The sequence below is a fragment of the Podarcis gaigeae genome (assembly GCF_964106915.1).
Source record: "Podarcis gaigeae genome assembly, chromosome: 2".
Taxonomy (NCBI): domain Eukaryota; kingdom Metazoa; phylum Chordata; class Lepidosauria; order Squamata; family Lacertidae; genus Podarcis; species Podarcis gaigeae.
Genome location: NC_139679.1, coordinates 23,394,236 through 23,415,216, shown reverse-complemented (window position 1 = coordinate 23,415,216; position 20,981 = coordinate 23,394,236). Strand labels below are relative to the sequence as shown.

The 20,981-nt window shown below is 44.3% G+C and overlaps 1 protein-coding gene across 10 annotated transcripts in view; it reads right to left on the bottom strand.

The window, feature by feature from the left end:
- Window positions 1-5,375: 5,375 nt before the first annotated feature.
- The window catches only part of RAB5B (RAB5B, member RAS oncogene family), a 28,046-nt gene continuing 12,440 nt past the window's right edge, over window positions 5,376-20,981 (bottom strand). For 5 of the 10 annotated variants that reach the window (XM_083727801.1, XM_083727803.1, XM_083727804.1 and 2 more), the window contains 5 exons: window positions 16,226-16,524; window positions 13,328-13,479; window positions 11,451-11,573; window positions 10,566-10,659; window positions 5,376-8,228 (listed from right to left, as the gene is read on the bottom strand). In XM_083727801.1, coding sequence (XP_083583927.1) covers window positions 8,113-8,228; window positions 10,566-10,659; window positions 11,451-11,573; window positions 13,328-13,479; window positions 16,226-16,388 — 648 coding nt within the window. In that variant the 5' untranslated portion in view covers window positions 16,389-16,524 and the 3' untranslated portion in view covers window positions 5,376-8,112. Of the gene's footprint in view, window positions 8,229-10,565; window positions 10,660-11,450; window positions 11,574-13,327; window positions 13,480-16,225; window positions 16,563-16,767; window positions 19,412-20,981 lie in introns of those variants that run through there. The other 5 variants (XM_083727802.1, XM_083727808.1, XM_083727806.1 and 2 more) reach the window with 2 other exon arrangements.

Sequence of the window (20,981 nt, the reverse complement as noted above, 5' to 3'; positions counted from 1 at the left end):
TGTTGAAGAACTGAGATACACCAGTGACTGTGGGCAATCAGTAAAATGCAGTGTATGTAAGATTTAAAGGGGAAGCAGAACTATAAATTATTCAGCCATTTACAGAATTAATTAGGCAGCACTTGCACACACCTGTGTGTGTGTGTGTGTGTGTGTGTGTGTGTGTGTAATTGCTAATGTTGCTTTTTAAATCTAATTAGCTTAAAAATATATTGATTGTAAAAAATAATAATCCATATACATTTATCACTTCAAACTTGGGGAACTTGAGTACAAAAGTGAATAAAAAACACCATTTTGTCCTATGCAACCTTACTTTTGTAAAGAGCAGATTTTTTGCTAATGTAGGCTGAAATGCACTGGTCAAGAGGGCAAAGATCTCTATCCTTCTTTCAAACCTGGTCAAGTGAACGAGAGAACTATAAAGATCTTTGAATGAGGTCCCAGCCCATCTTGAAACAACCTGTTTAAGGGTTTTTTAAAGTGTTTTTTTTGTATTTTAGTGTTACTGTTTATAGAACCATCTCCCATCTGAACTGAGACAAGCACCAATTTTGATGTGCTTTGTTTTCTGAAGACCCATATTTCTGAGCACTCAGGCACTTGCTGGTTAGGTGGCTGGCCTATTATAGATTGCGATGCATTTTATTGCATGGCTTTTATTGGAATTGTGAACCCTCCTCCCCCAGGCATGAATGGCAGTTGAGAAGCATTTTAATAACGACAACACTGGCATACCTATATTTTCGGATTTTAAACTGGCTGCATAATACATGGTGACCTGCATCTCTTGATATTATTTAAGACTAATCTGAAAAAATTGTTGCCTTGCTACTAGCTTCCAAATTTTCAAGGATGCTTTAGTCAGGTGTTTAGATGAATTGTTGTTGTTGTTTAGTCGTGTCCGACTCTTCGTGACCCCATGGACCAGAGCACGCCAGGCATTATTCATTAGATGAATAATGGCTCTCAATTGGGAGCGATTCCTGGAAGGGAGATTTAACCCTCAGGCCTTTTCATACGAAAAGTTATCCTCCCCCAAGACAGCTAGTACTTGGGTTGCAATTCTACCCATAATTACTCCCTTGCATCCTGCTGAATTCTGTGGGATTTCGTATGACTCGGCTCTACATACAAATTAATTGATCTCAAGTGTAGAATCAGTTCCAGCAGTCTAAAGAGCTCTCTTGTCTGGTTCAACATGGACGGGATTTTGTCTCTGTTTTCCTGCGCCTGCTTTGACTGCCCTGCTGAACTGGCAACAAAGTACGTTAATATTAAAATAATTTATGACGGACTGTCATGTTGCTACCAAAAGGAATTGAGGAGGAAGACTGGATAAGCTTGGCAACTCTACTTTGCTTCTTCAGTCACATCCATTTAGGCCAAACATTGGACTCTAGTTTGGATTTCTTTTCTGGAGGCAGCAGGATCAATCCTCACCCTCTATATACCGTATTTTTCGCTCTATAACACGCACCTGACCATAACACGCACATAGTTTTTAGAGGAGGAAAACAAGAAAAAAATATTCTAAACGAAACAGTGGATATATGATTTTTGTGGTTCATGCTGTGGCCACAGACATGTGATCTGACGGTGAGTTTGGGGTAGCCCAGTGCAAAAATCCTGAGGATCCATGTGGATCCATGCTTTGTAACCACGTTTTTGCACCATTGCGGCCCCATGAAACAGTGGGTGCGTGTGTTTTTTGGTGCAGGCTGTAGCCATGGATATGCTATGTGATCTGATGGTGAATTTGGGGTGACCTAGTGCAAAAATCCTGAGGATCCATGTGGATCCGTGCTTTGTAACCACGTTTTAAGTGGGGAGGGAAGGAAAAGAACTCAAGGGACAAGGAGCAGGCGTGGGGGGTATGGAGAATGATGCTGCTGATAATGCAGGAGAGGCTCCTCTCTGGCTTTGCTCCTTTAGAACAAGCAGGCTCTGCGTCTCTCCCTCCTCCCCGGCAAGGAAACCATGATAGTAACCACCCTGAGACAAATCAAGAAAAATTGCGACCAACACTCTCCCCCAACAAGCGCAGTGAGGTCAAAACACACACACACGCAGAGAGGGAACTGGCCCTAAAGTCGCAGGGCGCTGGGGGAGTGAACGGGAAGCAAGAGAAGGAGAAGGAGCCCTCACACACAGAGAGACACACAGAGTGTCAATTCTAAAGTCGGAGGGACAGCGCAGGGAGAGTGAACGGGAAGCAGGAGGAGAAGGAGCCCGCCCTCTCTCTCACACACACAGAGTGTCAATTCTAAAGTCAGAGGGAGAGCGCAGGGGCGCAGGGAGAGCGAAGGGGAAGCAGGAGGAGGAGAACGATAGCTCAAGCACACACACACACAGCCCCTACAGTGGCTAATCCAAAATCGGACAGCAAAAAACTGCAGGCAGGGACAGAGAGTACGGGGTTGTTTTAAAGCAGCCAACCCCGCTCTGCTTCTCTCCCTCCTCCCAGCTAGGCTGGCTGAAAAGCTTCGCTACTACTTAGCAGATCAGTGGGGAGGAGAGAGGAACATAGAGGACGGGGGTTTTTTTAAAGCAGCCAAGCCCGCTCTGCTTCTCTCCCTCCTCCCCAGCTCGGCTCGCTGACAGGAGCCGCTTACACCTGCTTTGCTGTTTCAAAGCAAGCCACGGACTGCTCACAACTGCAGCAGATTCCCCCGCCATCTGTAGGCATTCGCTCCATAACACGCACAGACATTTCCCCTTACTTTCTAGGAGGAAAAATCTGCATGTTATGGAGCGAAATTTACGGCCGTAGGTATCAATTAACCAGGTTGTAGAGGGATTTAGGCAATTCTTTTGTTGGGCTGGGATCATTAGGCAATTTTGGTTTTCGGCCCCCGTTATATTAAACATGTCCTTTGGGTTTATTTGTTAAATATGGAAACAATAAATCTACCAGTCTGATCAAGCAGAGGGAGAGGAAAAGCAAGGTTTCTTTCAATCACTTCTGGTACCAACCCCTCATATTACATGAACTTTTCCAGGAAACTGGCAGTTTATACAGCAGCGCCATCTAGTGGTCACCTTGTGAAAATACAACCACAGATATCAATTGTTGACAAAGAATAAAGGAAGCCATTCTGGATTTACCAAAGGGCTTCTGCTGATTTTCACTTGCTCCCTCACTCTGTTAGGGTAAACCAGGCATAGGCAAACTCAGCTCTCCAGATGTTTTGGGACTACAACTCCCATGATCCCTAGCTAACAGGACAAGTGGTCAGGGATGATTGGAATTGTAGTCCCAAAACATCTGAAGGGCCGTGTTTGCCTATGCCTTGCTGCTATTTCTCTGATTTGAACATGTCTGCTAGCCACATAGAAGAAATGTCCTCTTGAGTGGAAGGATTTTAAGAGAATGTAGCCTAGGTACGAATACTGCTTCACAAGCCATCAGTTACAGAGCAATTTTTGTTTCAGCTGCCAAGTATTACAGCATATGCAGAATGCAGCTCATGGTAAGCTAGTGATCCAGTAAGTTAACCAGAAATATTAAGATGTTTGCCTGGGTGTCGTACAGAAAGCGGGTGGCACTGTGGGTTAAACCACAGAGCCTAGGACTTGCCTATCAGAAGGTCGACGGTTTGAATCCCCGCGACGGGGTGAGCTCCCGTTGCTCGGTACCTGCTCCTGCCAACCTAGCAGTTCGAAAGCACGTCAAAAGTGCAAGTAGATAAATAGGTACCGCACCGGCGGGAAGGTAAATGGCCTTTCCGTGCGCTGCTCTGGTTTGCCAGAAGCGGCTTAGTCATGCTGGCCACATGACCCAGAAGCTGTACGCCGGCTCCCTCGGCCAATAAAGCGAGATGAGCGCCGCAACCCCAGAGTCAGTCACGACTGGACCTAATGGTCAGGGGTCCCTTTACCTGGGTGTCGTACATTAGCTAGCGGATACCCTTATCATAGAAGGTAGCATTTTGACACTTTTAAGCACCAAAGTGCAAATCAAAATAGTGCAAAGTATCGAGCGCTTTCAGCCGGGACATGCCCACCATTTACCCTGGAAATAGAAGGTGGTTACTGAGCACGGTCCAAGTTCTATAGGTTGGGGTGTGTATGCTAAGGGATCGTGAACTTTCCCCCCATTGGCCTTCCTGTTCTAATGTTAGAAAGCTTGGCATCTCCCACCCCAAATGCACTTGTGGGGTTATGGCTCCTTGAGATTTGGAAATTGAAAATATCATTTAGCCTCTCTTCACCGGAGCCTCTGAAAATACGCTTGAACTCCTTTCCAGGAACAAGTGGACAACTATCACCAGTTCTTAAGCACATTCTTTTGCTGCCTCTGCCAGTATTTTCAAGTGTCTCATTTACATCCCCCCCCCCCAATGTACATTGCATTAGACTTCATTGGGAGCTTTGACTGCCATTAAGCAAACTCCATTAACACTGACCATGTCAGGGGTTTTTTCCAGGCGGGTGGTCCCTAGGGTGGAAATTTCCACAGTATACCTAGGTGTATGGAATTTTCCCATGCCCATCCTACAGGGTGAATCACATTTCCAGAAGAAAGCCGTAGATATCAGATTATGGCTGCAATCCTAGGAAAACTTATTTGGAAGTAAGATCTTTTTGAGATGAGGACTGCTTAGTAAACATGGGTATATCTGGTCGTAAAGATTACACTGTTGTCCAAATTGTAAGAGAATTTGTTATTGAGGAATTCCAGGTTTATTGAAGTAAACTCCCTGCATTGCTACCAGATCAGGTGCTGCTACGAACATGTTAAGTTTTTGTTTCTGTTTTTCAAAAAACGTTCTATATTCAGTTTGCCTAGCTATACCTTCCCATGCTGATTCTGTTGCCAGTTGCAACAGAAAGTAAAGGGTTGGCTCAAGGTTTGAAGGGTTAACTAATTCATGTTAATTAAATGACTTAAGAGTTTATAGCTCTTGCTATGTCAGTGGAGCTTAACAAAAGAAACACAAAATCAAAGTGTTGCCCTCTAATCAGCCTATATGACTGGGATGTCCCTGCTTTGATGCCACCTTTCACTTTGCAAAAGGGCAAGAGTCATCTCAAGCTTGTGTTCAGAACCATCCAAGTCACTTATCTCAAATCGAAATAAAGGAGAAAGTTCATCTAATACACTGATTTTTTTTTTGTTTACTTACATTAAATACATTGGTAAATCAGCAGTTGAAATTCTGTTACCATGATTGTTATTTTAAATGCAATGTAAGAGCTTTCTCAAAAGAAAAAAAAAAACAAAGAAAAACCAAACTGTTCAGAAGAGTAGAGTAAGCAGAAGAGAAAGGGTGTGGTTTTTAATAGCAAAAAGCTGCAGTGTCCTTACTTGGTCTAGGAACTAGCCAGGAAGCAGTAACCAAAGTTTGTGAGCAAGATGAAAGCATTAGGGGTTTGTTTTTTTGGTAATTAAATGCAGAATCTATTTTTGCTTTGCCATGAGCCGAGAGCAAAACAGCACCGTAGCTTTGTTGGAATGGGATAGGGCACGCTTGTTCCTGCTCCTAGGTCCTTCTGGAGGGCCACAAACATCACATTACATGTGCATAACGAAAAGATGGAACTCTCCATGAAGTAGTGATTGCAGCTGAAGGCGCATGGCTCCATTTCAGGGTCCTCCCTCACACACAGCTCCGCTCTTGAGACACAAGTGAAGTTTGAGAGCACAAAATAAATACTGGGGAGGTGCTACGGCACTCCCAAAGTCTTTATCAACACTGACACCAGAAATTTCATGCACAATTGCGGCGTGGAGCAACTCTGCACTCGTGCCAAGTCATGGCACACACTTCTTCCAGTTAACTTAGATTTTGAGTTTTCTTGCTCAAAGCCTCGTGTAGACAGATTTGTCCGGCTCCTTCCTTAGTTGCTCCCAGCTCAAATACAGCCACCGGTAGAAGGCCATTTCAAAGGCAGCAGAATAACGCCACATGCTGTCAGCGGTACAGGATTTAACCGTTTCAACTTATGGCTAAGAGCAAAGCCCTAAATGCACACATCTTGCTTGGGTGAGCATCAGCCATTTAAGTTGCACTGGTGAATGGGAAGAGGCAAGTAAATGCAAACCTGTATCAAGCCACAGGTGCAAGCATGTGGAAAATGAGAGTGCTTCAAACCATGCCGGGGGAAATAATGGGAAAGGGTGTGCAGATGTGTGTGTGTGCTTAAACATAATCCGTTCCAAGCTCTCCCACAGTAACATTCAACCATATGTGAGAAGTCTGCATGGGGGAGCCAACAGAGTACACCCAAGAGATGCTTCTGTGGGTAGCCAGCTGATTTGCTGCCAAGATGTGGACAGCACTGTGGAACTCTTACATTTTAGAAGCTGTACTCATGCTTGAGGCTTCAAGAAAAAAATGCCAGGAGGGATGGAGGCGGGAAGGTGCTATTTACCCTGGTGAAGGCCACTGTCAGAAGAGGAGCCCTTTCTAACCGAGATGCTGGGCTGCTGCTAGCTCTTCAGAGAGCAAAATGTGGGTGAGAGATGGTAGCATGCGTCGCCTTTACAGGTCAGCACTATCTACAGCTAAATTTTAAAAGCTATTACTTTGTTCAGCTAATAGCAGGGAAGTAAAAATCCCGCAACCACCCGCCCACCCTTTAATTTATACAAATTTGTGCTGTACTATTTACAGAGAAAACTGAACACAAACAGGGCACAAACACTTATCAAGTTTAAACAGCCCTTGGGGTCTGAGAGGGGTTGAAGACAGAAGGGGCTGCTCTACTGCTCTAGACTGCCACCTCTCGACAGCTTCCTAGGGCAAGACTGGGTTTGTACACAGGGGGGTTCTGCAAGGGTCTAGGAAAAAGCCAAAAGGCAAGCTGGGCGCTCCATGGCAGGAAAAAGGGTTTAGAAAGTACAGTACTGGTCCTCCTACTAGCAGCTCTCCTCCCATCTAGCATGTTTCTGACTTGCCTGCACCCGCAGCCCCAGCCTTCTCCCAAGGACCCAATGGCCTTTCGGCAACTTTAGAACAAAAGTTCTGTGCATACAGGTGCAGGCAGAAGCTGTCAAAAGGAAACTCCAGCAGGCTCCTCTACTGTATCCCAGCTGAACAAAGGGCGCTTGACTTCCCTTGCACATTCCTCTTTCAGACAGCAGGCCACACCCATTTTGAGCAGAGCAGAGAATCTCTCTTAATGGGACTCTTGATAACTGAAGCACAACCTGCCAACAGCAACCTGAACGTTAACACAACAGGAGGAGATACAATCGCCTTTTTGAGTTGGAAAGCTGGTCTTCTGCAGGTCAACGCTGCCACTCCTCTCCCTCCGCTACACTATCCTGGCCGCCAAAAACTGCTAAGGCGTCAAAATCAAGGGCTATCTGAGGGTCTGAGGAAACAAATTCCGATATTCTACACTTGTACACGCATGATTCTCAGATTTATGTCACTGACACCAAGGGCCACATTCAGGTCATAGCAAGCAAGACACGAGCGAAAGTTCAGATACAATCTTCCTCTCCGACCCAGCCACAAAAGGCTGCCCTGGAAAAATATAAATGAAGGACACTGCAGCTTTTCTGAAAACCAGGGAAAAAGGAAATTAAAAAACAACTCTGGGAGGACCCCCTCAAAAATGCATTTCCTTGAGGGAGCCCATTCAACCTCGCTCTTAAAAATGAATCTACAAGAATTAAGATCTCCCTCGGTTGTGACCCTCCCCACCCCACCCCACATAGCATTAAACAAAATAAAGGGAGGTGGAGGTAAAGAGAGGGTGGATGTTACAGGACCAAGAACACAGAGCAAAGACAGCGGTGGGGAGGGAGGGGTTGGGTAGAGAGAGGAGAGGAAATGTTATCTGGAGAAAACAGAGCAGGGGAATCAGAGTAATTAGGTAGCTATTTGCACCTATAATACAAAGTGAAGAAAGAGTTTGTTTTTGGAAGTTAAGTCCCCGGTCGGTCTATCTCCACTTTCCTTGTGGGGGGGTGGTGGTAACAGACGTCTGGTGGTGGTTTCTGAAGCATTAGAAGTGCAGTTAAACGGAGCTCTCGGGAGAAGGGAGGGAGGGCGGCTTCCAAGTGCGCCAATGCTGTTATTGGAGGTGAGGTGTGGTGTGGTGGGGCGGAAATGGAGGTTATATCTTATCTCTCGCCGGCTGCTTTAATGCCACCGTTTAGTTGCTGCAACACTGGCTCTTGTTCTGCTGGGACTGCTCGTGAAGGTCCACCCCTCGATTCCGACCCACGGCACCCCCTGTGCTCTGGGGCTCGCTCTTTGGCAGCTTCTTAGCTAGAAGGAGAAAACAACGATATGTGTTAGGTGAGGGGGAACTGCCAACTTCCCGGGTTCATCCGCCTTTGGGATTAAACAACAGGAGTTAAGTTCGGAACAAGGACACTTCGGCTATGCAGAAATCTGGAACTCCTCCATCTCCTAAAGCCTTCTCAAGTCACTTATTTTTAATGCTCCAAATGGCAGGTGCAACAAGCTGTCTGCAGTTCTCGTATTGCTCAGCTTTCGTACTGTTAATGTTAGGTTTCCTTAACAGTGGCTGACAAATCGCCGTTATAGTTCCACCAAGGTAACTACAAATATGTGTTAGATTGAAAGCAAGGGAGGTTTGAACAGCGACAGTTTCAATGAACCATAGAGTTCCGCAGAAATATTTCACATTCCTGCTAAACTGGAATTTATAAAGGGGCTGGTTTGTTCTAGGAACGTCCCCCCCCCCAAGTGGAGCAGTGGTGGGGGCTATGGAGGTATTTCCTTCACTCCACCCCCGCCTCTGCCGCCTCCAAGAGTCTGAATTTGGACTTGCCGTTTGGATTAGCCGTTCATACATGATCATTTACCCAAAGCAGATGAGAGATGCAATTGTAAGCCTGAAGTGCAGGCAAAAAGCATGTAGCATTGCCACTGGTAATAGCCAGCAGTTTTAGGCCACTTTCCTAATCCAGGGCAGGGCTATGTGTTGCAACTTCTGTTTGAAGAAGAATATGCAGGCAGAGCCAACTCATCCTGCAAAACACACACTGAGGAATCAAGGGAAAAGTTCTGAGTTTCCTGAAATACTCTGTATTGCAGTCCAACCAATGACCGCAGGTGATAAAAAAAATTAAAGGGGGAGGGAGTGCAATAGACAACAAAACATGTCTGCAGGCATACGGCAAAGCACAGCTATGCAGCTCCTATTCCTCCATGGTTTGGCTACAGCACTTCATATAACAGCCAGCAAAATAAAGTAAAGGAAATGGAAAGGCAGGACCTATGGGAAGGAAAGGCTAAAGCATTCAGAGATGCAAAGTGCTACCAAGTATAATGCTCAGTATGAGGACCCCTACTAGTGCCATTAAGGGGTGCGGGTGGCACTGTGGGTTAAACCACAGAGCCTAGGGCTTGCCAATCAGAAGGTCGGTAGTTCGAATCCCCGCAACGAGGTGAGCTCCCGTTGCTCAGTCCCTGCTCCTGCCAACCTAGCAGTTCGAAAGCACGTCAAAGTGCAAGTAGATAAATAGGTACTGCTCCGGCGGGAAGGTAAACGGTGTTTCCGTGCGCTGCTCTGGTTCACCAGAAGTGGCTTAGTCATGCTGGCCACATGACCCGGAAGCTTTATGCCGGCTCCCTCGGCCAATAAAGCGAGATGAGCGCTGCAACCCCAGAGTCGGTCACGACTGGACCTAATGGTCAGGGGTCCCTTTACCTTTTCCTGTGTCAGTGTAAATAGGCAGGGCTTCCTGCACCTGTGGAAGTCCCTGGAAAGTATCTTCACCCATTTCAAGACTCTTTGATTTCTTTGTAAAATATCCTAATGATGCATTACGGTGAAACCCTCTTTGAAAGTAAATATATTGCCTAACATGAGATTGCTTTGCGATGGCCAGAAAGTACAGTACTTGTGGCCTTTATGCTGGTCATGTTTTCATTCTTAAGAATGCCGTGGATTAACAGTAATAGGAAAGAATGGAAAACAGAACGAGCACAGCTTGATACCCATCAGTAGCAGCCCTCTTAGCCCTGTTCCTGAAAATGGGTGTAACCAGGTTATTTATTTCAGCATTTGCCAAAATTTGATGTATGGAGGACCAGGCTCGTGCTGGGAGGTAGCAGCATGGCAGAAAACTCACTAAGAAAAAGGGGAGATGGAAGAGAGAGAGAAGGAAGCAGCATACTCCCTTCAACCTGTATTTAAGGGCCTGCAGCCCTTTCCATCTGCAAGCAGACCTGCGGAACTTGCACCCTGTCAATACAGCAGCCCAGAATGCCTCAGGTGGGCCTCAGTACCTGGGGGCCGTTCCCAAAAAGGTCCAATATATGAAGGCTGCATATGGTATAACGATGTCTGAAAAGAAGCATGTCAAGAAAGCCCAAAAGTCTCTAGCTGTTCTGCAAGTTGAGACCTGACGGAATATTTGCAAGACACCTTTCATTCTCTTTAGCTGGCATTTGCATCTGCTACAACAGGGTGGGAGGGTCTAGCCCAATACCTGCTCCAACCATTGGCTGCTGGGCAGTAACCCTAGGCAGCAGGAGGCTGCAGAACTCAGTGTACAACTTAAAGTGAAGTTACATGAATCTTTAGAGAGACAGTGCCCCGGTAAACAATGCAACGTAGTGTCTTTGGGTTACCTATCGCCAGGAAGAGATCGTTAACATTCATTGCTGTCTTGGCTGATGTCTCCATAAACAATAGACTGTTGTCATCTGCATAAGCCTGGGCCTCCTGCAAAGAACAAATGTAGGTCTTACTTTTAGAACAAGACTGCATATTCTAGATTGCCCAGATCAATCTGGGCAGACAGGCTTGCTCAGGGTTTTTTTTGTTTACAATACAATAAAGTACCAAAAGGCTGGACTATCTCGAAGGAGTGACAAATCAGGTTGGGAGGTTTGGAGGGAGAGGGAAGCATATTCCTCCTGATACAGGGGTACCTCGGTTTTCGAACGTAATTTGTTCTGAAAGACCATTCGACTTCTGAAATGTCTGAAAACCGAGGTGCAAAGGGCAGCCTGCAATTTCAATGGAGAAAATTGAAAAAACCTCAGTGGAAGCCGTTCCGCTTCCGAGGCGCGTTCGAAAATGGAAGCAATTCCAGGTTTTCGAAAACCGAAACGTTTGGCTTCCAATACGCTCAAAAACCAAGGTACCACTGTATTATTATTATTTCTAATTTGATTTCTTACCCACTCTTCATCACTAGCTCATAGGTTGAGTTACAGCCATTTAAAAATACAGTATTAAAATCACTTTTTAAAAAATGATTTAAAAAAATAGGCCAGGCCCTAAAACTCTGTATCTCAGGTGTCAAAGGCAAGGATAAAGAAGTTTTTAGCATGTGATGAAAACTATGCACTAATGTGTCAGATGCACCTCTTAGGGGTGGGAAGTCCACAGCTGAGGGGCTGCCACAGAGAATGCCCTCTCCCGGGCTGGAAAACTATGGACCATTCCTTCTGTCTTGAAGTAAGAATGAGTACAATAGACATCTGAGGGGTTTGAGAAGCTCTACTTACTTCATACTCTACCATGCGCTTATTGGCAAGATCCGCCTTATTTCCTGCTAAGGCTATGACAATGTTTGGGCTAGCTTGCCGCTGGAGTTCTTTCACCCATGTTTTCGCTCGTGCAAACGTTTCCTATCAGAAAAGGAGAGGCCAAAATGTCAGGTGTGCAGTCAGAAGGGACCAGGATTCCTATCTTCAACCAACTCACCCAATGTGCACCTGCAGTACGTTGAAACAAAAGGCTTCTTCCAACTGTCACTGCAACAGTCTATTGGTGGACATGCAGGTTCTCGAGGACATAATTAGACCAAACATCTACTATGATTGCTATTATTTTAGTTTCTTACCCCACCACTCATCATAAGGCCCCAAGGCGGGTTACAGGAATTGAAAATCCAACATTACAAACAACTTACAACCACAAAAATAGGGTGGATCCTAAAATTATACATCTCAGGTGGCAAAGGCCTGGGTAAAGATCACCTCCAGCCAATCACCACCTCCAAGCACTGGTCTGACACCACAGCTGCTTTTCCCAATACAGATAGAACAGAGAGATGGAGCTGGGTGTCATCTGCCTATTGATGAGACTTTGCTCCACATCTCCCGATGACAGCTCCCAGTGGCTCCACACAGATCAGTGTTTCCCAAAGGGGGTGCTGAAACAATCCAGGGGGGCGGTACTAGACTCGGGTGAAATTCGGGGCGTTGAATAAAAATAAGGGGGCAGTGGAAGCATAAAAAAGAAGAAAATTTTGAAAATCCATTCATACATGTTTCATCTGTTGTGTAATGATATTTACTGCCAGGTTGGGCACTATTGTGGGATGGTCACAATGCCTCCCCTGGATCAGAGGGGTTTTCCTGGGCTTGGGTGAACCCTTTTCGGCTTCACCCAAAGCCTGGAAATGGATTGCAGCTTGCCTGCTTATTTGGCCAATGGTAGATGGGCTGCCGCACTGTCCCTGTCCCTGGGGCAGACTGGACTGAGTCATCAGGCTTCACTCCATGGTCCACCCCATGGGTTTTAATAATTTTATAATTTCAAGCTTCAAGGTGTCTTCTTCGCAACAACAGCATTCTCTGCTATGTTGTAGGACATAAGCAGAAACATAGATACACAAAAGAACACAAATTTGTCAGTGTCTTCATGTTTGTTCGCTTAAATAAGGTAGATCTCCAGGGGGGTGCTGAGTCAAAGAAAATTCTGAAAAGGGAGGGGTAGGTCAAAGCTAATTGCTCTGGAAGGGGCAGGGGGCCCCCAGGAAGACATGCTGCAAAGGCACCATGGTTCTTAATTCCTGCAACATCACACTTACGCTGCAATCCTAAACATAGCAACTTGAATGTAATTTCCACTCATCTCAGTAGGACTTCCTAAGTAGGTTTTTCTAGAGTGTAAATTCCTATCTAGGTATCAGAGCGTAAATTATACCTATCTAAAATTATTTGCCTTAAAAAAAACCCCCGAACTACCCTGACCTCTATGAGGTGTTGATCATATTTATTCAAGGCATCAAGGAAATTGTGTTGCTTACTCCAAAGCAAATGCAAACTTGTGGTTTTAACTTTTCAAAAAATAACAAATCAGCCACTAGTTGGGAAGCTTGTTTAGAGCAAAGGTTTAATGTGAACAAGGCAATGCTTTGGTCAGACAGTGGCAGCAATCACCTGAAGTTTCTAACCAATAATTGACTGTGTTTAAGTCTTTAGATGGCCCTTGTTTCCAACAAGCTTCATCTGAAATGGGAAAGGATGTTCAAAGGAACTGAGGCATCATCAGCTGATAGACACTTCCACTGTAATTGTATGAGGTCTCCACACTGTTGGTTTTAACCTTGATTCTGCCCTTTCTCCCCAAAAGATAGCAAACACTGCATGCTTACCTGGTTGGTTATGTCATACACCACAATGGCAGCTTGAGCCCCTCGGTAATACATGGGGGCCAAACTGTGATATCTTTCCTGACCAGCTGTGTCCCAGATCTCAAACTTTACCGTTGTGTCATCTAGGCAGACAGACTGTGTGAGGAAAGCAGCTGTGAAATGAGAAGGTGAAGAGTTGGCTTAGGGACCCGACAAAATAGATGCAATCATTTAACTTTATATATCATAATTACAGTGACTGAATTTTTACTGTTGTGAACCAGCTGAATCACCCATGGGGAGACCAATCAAAAAGTGATATTAACCTGATAAATATTCTGACCTCTAACAATCTGTTAAGAAGTCTCCAAGGCTGCATGGAGCAGCTTGTACAGAAATAAGCATGAACGCAAATAATATGAAAATTTTTCTCCTGTAAATATTGTGGGTTAGGCCTAGACATGTAGAAAAAACATATGGTGCAAGTTCAAAGGACTGTACCACTATGAATGATGGAATAACCTAATGTCTGAATGTTACCTTACACACACAGACACAGACACAGACACAGACACACACACACACACACACACAGAGAGAGAGAGAGAGAATATATAGCATCTTCCCACCTTGTCCCCTACTTAGTGTTGAGTTGATGTGCAATTGCCCCTCAACCCCCAAATATCCCTGTCTCGCAGAAAGTAGCCAAACAATGATGGTATTTAGGGTGGCTGCTGGTGGTAAGACCTTAAAAGGACTCAGCAAAAATCTTAAGGAAGCATTATGGAGGAATTTAAGGGAAAATGCAGTCCATGTGCACCACTACATAAAGCAAAAGAATAGTGGTGTTGTTTTACAGTGGTCTTGCATCTTTTGCATGGGGGTTACATTCTGGGGATGATGCCCATATGCAGAAACACATATAGTCAACCCACTCTCTTGGTACTGCCCTCTCACGAGCAATCTTAGCTTCCAGAGCTGGCGCACTAAACAGCTCTTACCCCACACGCAAGGCAGAGAGCTTTTAAGTGCTCCACCTTGCTTACCAGCTGTCTGGCAGGGCTGTCTTGAGTTCCTGTGAGATCTCACCAGAGAGCCCCATTAGCAAGTCTGAGAGATTAAAAGCTCTTTCTACACTGAGAAAACCCTGCTTTTAAGCATTCAGCCTTTTGTGCGTCTAATCTGTGTGATTTCAACTGTCAGCTCTCAAATGCGTAAAGTTGAAATCAAGCAAGTTAAACACACACAAGTTGTGAGTCCACTGCACTGCATAAATACAGGTAAGGGATTTTAAAGGGGGTATGAGGTTTTATAGAAGTACTTCTGTGATCATTTAGTTTTCTGCAGTACATTTAGCAAACCAAATCTAGAAAAGAAAACTTTTTTAAAAAAGAAACACAGTGTTCTCTCTCTCCAGTGACCGCATACAATATTTTATGGATAAAGCAAGATTATGAGTACTCTAAAATGGGTGAAGGTAACTGGAATTAAACAGTGTATTAACTCAACAGTGGGGAACTGTGGGCCCATGGGCCTAATTAGGCCCACAAGGCCATTTGGGCAAACCATGCCCACCTGCCAATCACCTGACATCACATGATGTCTGACACAGGATAGTAAAGGGATTTTTCACCTCTAACCTAAGTACCAAAGCTCTAAAATAAGAGATAAGCCCTCTCTGAGAGCAAATAACAGAAGAGGTACTTTGTGCCTCACAAGGCTAAGATAAAGAGATAAAATCCCTCTGTCTTCTCTTTAGAGAGTCTCCCTAAATAGCACAAAAGGATCTTTCCAGTCACCTCACCCCAGCACTGGAGAGGGCTAGAAATGCATGTGTCTCCCTGCCCATCGCATCAGAGTGTATGTATATGTGCCTGGAAGTATGTATGTGTGTAAAAGAGGGAAAGTGCACTGTGTACCTGGCACTTGTGTTTTTGACAATGTGGGGGGGGGGATAGAAATCCTTGCACTTTCCCCCTCTTTTTGTGTGTGTGTGTGTGTTTGTTTGGCCTTGCCCACTTTTGTCCCAACAATCACTGAAACGTAGTACCCAGAAGGATGGGTAAGTTCCAATTTGGTCCTCAGGCTGAAACAGGTCTCTCCCTCCCCTCCCCCACTATTATTAAGTATATACTGTTTTAACTGTAACTATTGGGAGGGGTCACTGTATTTTAACAATATAGGTGCGAATTTATTTATTTTTAAAGCAACCATTGCACTAGTATATTATGATTTAAAGGTAAAGGGACCCCAGACCATTAGGTCCAGTCGTGACCGACTCTGGGGTTGCCGCGCTCATCTCGCTTTATTGGCCGAGGGAGCCAGCATACAGCTTCCGGGTCATGTGGCCAGCATGACTAAGCTGCTTCTGGCGAACCAGAGCAGCACATGGAAACGCCGTTTACCTTCCCGCCGGAGCGGTACCTATTTATCTACTTGCACTTTGACGTGCTTTCTAGCTGCTAGGTTGGCAGGAGCAGGGACTGAGCAACGGGAGCTCACCCCGTCACAGGGATTCGAACTGCCGACCTTCTGATTGGCAAGTCCTAGGCTCTGTGGTTTAACCCACAGTGCCACCCGCGTCCCATAATATGATTTACTGATGCCTACTTGCTTAAGACCTCCACCCAAAAGAGCAACCAAACCATGACTCTAACAGCCTTTCAAACAGCAGATTCAGCTGGTGGGGTTAGACTATCACCCTTACCACCTGCAGACTTCCAGAGGGCTACTGAAAGGGTAAAGAAGCACAGTAAGTGGCTACGCTTCGGGATGAAGGTGTCGGGAAGTGCACCCTATTTGAAAGAGGATGACCTTGCCCAGGTGGAGTTTGTTATGCTGGAATCCAAAGGTGCTTTCCTAAAATTTAGGCTATCGATTTTCCTCCCAAGAAGAGACCTCCCCCCCAAAAAAACTCACCACCTATGGTGCTCTCCTGGTATTCGTGGAACTGTCCCTTGACAAAACGCAGCACCAGGCTGGACTTGCCTACTGCCGATTCGCCCAGTAGTACTAGCTTGAACTGACAGATCTTGCTGGCTTGCGACTGACCATTCGGCCTGGCAGCTCCTCTGCTGGTCATGGCCTGGATTCTAAGAGCAGCCTGTGCTCCAGCCAATGCAAAAAAACCACCAGCCACCGATCGGACTTTGTGAGTATAGGAGCTTTTGGCCTGGAACAGGTTGACAACTTTGTCCAACAGCTGTGAGCAACTCCTTCTGGGGGGAAAAAACACAGAAAGAAACAGATTGATGTGCTGTATTGATGTATTACAGTATTTTAATATTTTTTTTGAAGCTGCCCAGAGTGGCTGGGGAAACCCAGCCAGATGGGCAGGGTATAAATAATAATAATTAATAATAATAATAATAATAATAATAATAATAATATTTTATTTTATTTTATTTTATTTTATTTTATTTTATTTTATTTTATTTTATTTTATTTTATTTTATTATTACTGTGCTGGACAGGTGAAAAACACTGAACGCTTGGGAAGTGAAAGGTATTAAGTTGAATCGAGCAGTAAAACTAGCTTCAGTCAAAACCGGACAATTAACAACAAAAACATATTTGGTTCCTCAATTTGTGAAATGGGGGGGGGGGGGGCAGCCCTGTCATTCAAGGGGGATGTGTAAGATAAGCATGGGCTTTCAAACCAGATGTCAGGATGGATATCCAACAATATTTAGCCCAGAATCAGCACAGTAACCTGACACCTGACTAGACAAGCCACAGATACACTCTATTCAGCAGGGAAAGAGTCAGATTCCTGGTTATCTGCATTGTAGCTAAACACAGCATTTGGTGATTGTAATGTCAAAACACCAAGAACAAACTTCAGAGGAGACAAGCTGTTATTTTATTTTTTAAAAAATAAATCTCCTAGAGCAAACAATCCCTCCAGAATTAGCCTTGGAGGGGAAAGAACTCCCATGTGCAGTGAAACGCTGTGATCCATGAGTCAGCAACTACTGCGGATGTCTTTCCTGCTCACATTCTTCAAGACGTCGCAAGCAGTTTCTGAACTGGATTTTTCTTCACATCACATGGCACCAAGAAGAGCCAGGGCTACAGGGACAACACCCCTGACCTGGCCCAGAACGGTATATTACAACAGTGCTTAACATCTCAATTACATCATGAGTTTGGACCAAGCTGTCCGTGAGGTGCACATGCAGCTGTCTGAGGTTCACAAAGTATAACTCATCAGCTCAATGCTTTTCTTCAATGAAGTTTTTCTTCACACCACAGGCCTGCTTTACAGATTATTCACTATTGGGGGGATAGATAAACATCACAAAAGACACCAGGGTGAAGATTTCAAATTCCTAGGCGATAAGGCAGTTACCAAGTCATGAACCCAAGCGTCTTTTGTCCCAAAGCTGGAAGATGTGTTTCATTTGCTTCCCAGTGCACAAATGGCCCTGTCTCCCACCATACATTTTCTGAAACAGATCGATTGGTAAGTTAGAAGTAAAAATGTGTGACACCACACAGACATTTGCTGGTAGCAAAGCAGACGGTACAGTCTATCTCCATGTTTGTTTACCACCTTAGATTTGGGTAGTATTTTGGATTTTTTAAAAAAGCAAGCTCATAATAGCTTATAGAATCCTTTATTTCAACACGGAGATGTAACTGGAAGCAAAATCCCAGCCACCCACCCTTGAAAATGAACTCCAATAAAACATTAAGCTTCTGACAGGTAACAATTGTAATCACAATACATGCAAAAAAGCCTCTCTCACACACAAGCTTCTCTCAAGGCTAGCCACCTCTGACAAGCTTCTTGTGTGGGTTGACGTTTTTATTTAAGCCAGTTTTGAGCAAGAATATAAAAGCTGAGGGCAGCAAGTTAATTCTCAGGAATCTTCAATCACCACTGCATTACTAACCCCCGCTTAAAAAAATAATAACCCAGGAACTGCAGCATCTTCAGGGAAAGGTTGAAACATTTCCTAAAGTTTTCTAAACATCAAGTTTTGCTTCTTCTTTCTTAAAAGCAGAATTCTGGGCCACCCAAGGTCTGCATTCATTATCTTATTAAGCTAATTATGCATGAGCCTCTTGCTTATGGCAAACATCTCCTCCGCAATGAGCAGCAATTAAAAGCGGCAAATACCTAACTAACCAAAGCTTCCCATTCCATCTGAACAAGTCAGGATCTTAACTCAACTTCAAACGCAGCAACTTTAAATACAACAAAATCCAAAACTTGGCTAGAAACGTCGTCCAGGATTCACCTAAGTGTTCCTCGAGTCAAAAAATAAAATCAATTGTTATTCACACAATCCAAGGCTGCAAAAAGGTTAAGACAAATTCTCCAGAGAAGTCCCTCTGCACTATGCACCCAGATCAAATGTGGAACACAGTTAAAGCTAGCAGCACAGACTTTCACTGGTAGCAAAGCAAATAGTATGTATTTAGATCTAGTTTTGCTGAATCTGCTGAACATGGGGAAACGCTTCTTTCCTTTTCCAAGAACTCTCTTGTGAGAGTGAGAGTGAGAGAGTGCAGTTGAGCAATGACCTTGCAGACATCCTGCCCAGTCTCCCTGGGAAGAGAGCTCTGTGCACTTCTAAAGAAGCAGTTTGCACAGCTGCTCCCTGGCTGTTCCGGGAAGCTTGCTGAAGTGACTCGCTGCCCTGTTTTATGCAGAGATCCTTCTCTGCCCACATGTATTTTCCAATATGCGCCCAGAAAACCAGAGAACCGCAGAGTTGGAAGGGACCCCCAGGGTCATCTAGTCCAACCCCCCTGCAATGCAGGAATTTCAACTAGATCGTAATAGAATCATAGTCGCTTCCTCTGCTTCACTTTGCATATTTGTAAAGGAATCTCAAAAACTTCAAAAAGCAACAGCACAAGCCGTTTCCTATAAAAGGAAGCCAAACTCAGATATGTGCTCCCCCTGGAACTTCTGAGAGCTTGAGGAAGTACGGTGCATGTAAACACTTGTGTTCGTATTGGCGATTATGTTTCCTTGAGCTGGAGTCGCTGAGCCAAAATGGAGGATGTGGCAACAGCAGTGAACAAACGATTTGGCATTTGGCATCCCTTTGTCTCTCGCATCTCCTGTTGACTCTGCTCACCCACCCACCATCTCTGGTTAGATTGCAAGCTCCTAAGGGCAGGGATCTATCTTTTGGGTATGCAAAGCTCCCTGTACCCTAATATCATCATCAAAATGCTGATCACTCTTCTATGCAATTTCCTTACTGTGAAAACTGTGGGTTGCACAGCAGATATAAATTTTGTATATTGAAAATGGGGAAACATTGTATACTGTACAATCTAATTTAATTTAATTCATTTTAATATAATAATTAATAATAATAATAATAATAATAATAATAATAATAATGTAAAAAACAAATTTTAGCATGGTGATGAAGAAATGGCAGAAAATGTCCAGGATAAGGTGCTGCCTAAAATATCAAAATGACCAAATGCCCCTTTATAATGAGAGATCATGGGGAGAACACTACCTGTTCCCAAGCGTGTCCAGCAGTTTTTGCATGATAAACACATGCAGGTACGGTCTGAGTCGTTTCCTACCCAAAGGATTGTACGGCACCGATATACAAATGAAGATTAAAATTAAGGAGGGTGCAACTAAAGCTTTAAACCAAGCCGTTGACCTAAGTTTAGTATATTGCAAACTGCTGAGAACAGCCTCGCAGTACTATTTCTTGAGCTTGTCAGCAATATTAGGTTCCTTCGTGCAAATAAGAGTCCAGCTAAATAGAAACCTCTTTTGCACTTGATGTTTTGCTCCAAACAGGGCAAAATTATTGTTTCAGCAATCATAAAGCTTGGTTTTCAGACCCTTGATCCTCTTGGTTGCCCACCTCTGCACACCTTCCAGCTTGTCAATATCCTATGATTCTATGGGCACTACCACCTGAGACAATCTGCAGCATAATCTCTTCCTCTTTTGGTAATTTATTTCCAATGAGGCTTCATGATTTCACAGTAAAAGGCATTTTAAGGGTGCACTACTTCCTGAGAAGATTTTTACACCCCCCCAAAAAAAAACCTATTTCCGTTTGCAGGATAAATCCCAGTAATACACAGCAAAGGCATAACCGTATTGGAAACATTTGTAGTGTGTTTTCTGTACATTGAAGTATTTTTCTGCTTACAAGGCCAGAGAGGATGAACTGGGTGTTTGGCTCCTTACTTTAGGACACCTGGAGCACTTCTATGTTACATGATCAACCAAAGCAGAATACTTTGTGTTGTAAAGGGATGAGTTTTTAAAACTTTGTTTCTGCCTAAAACAAAAAGGTATCTACACTCTACAATCCTCTGCCCCAAAACTGATCAAGTGATAAAATGCTATCACTAGAGATATTTTTCAGCAAGCTTCTTAAAAGACACTGCCAAAGAAAGAGACACTAAAAAAGACCAAACTAGCCCACAAATCCATTTTGTGGACTTCCAAATGCTTTCCTTCATATATGCGGAATGCTTTAATCTTAATTTACACTGTTGCTTGTAAATATTTTGCAGCAGCTTATTTAGGAACTGGCATGCATTCTAGCAACAATTAAAGTGTTCAAGAGAACCTTAGAAGATCAAGAATAGGTTGACATCAGATCTTCCCTACACAGTAAGAGTGCTTTTGGGAAGTAGTTTTCTTCATACCTTGTGTTTGAAGGGCACTCTC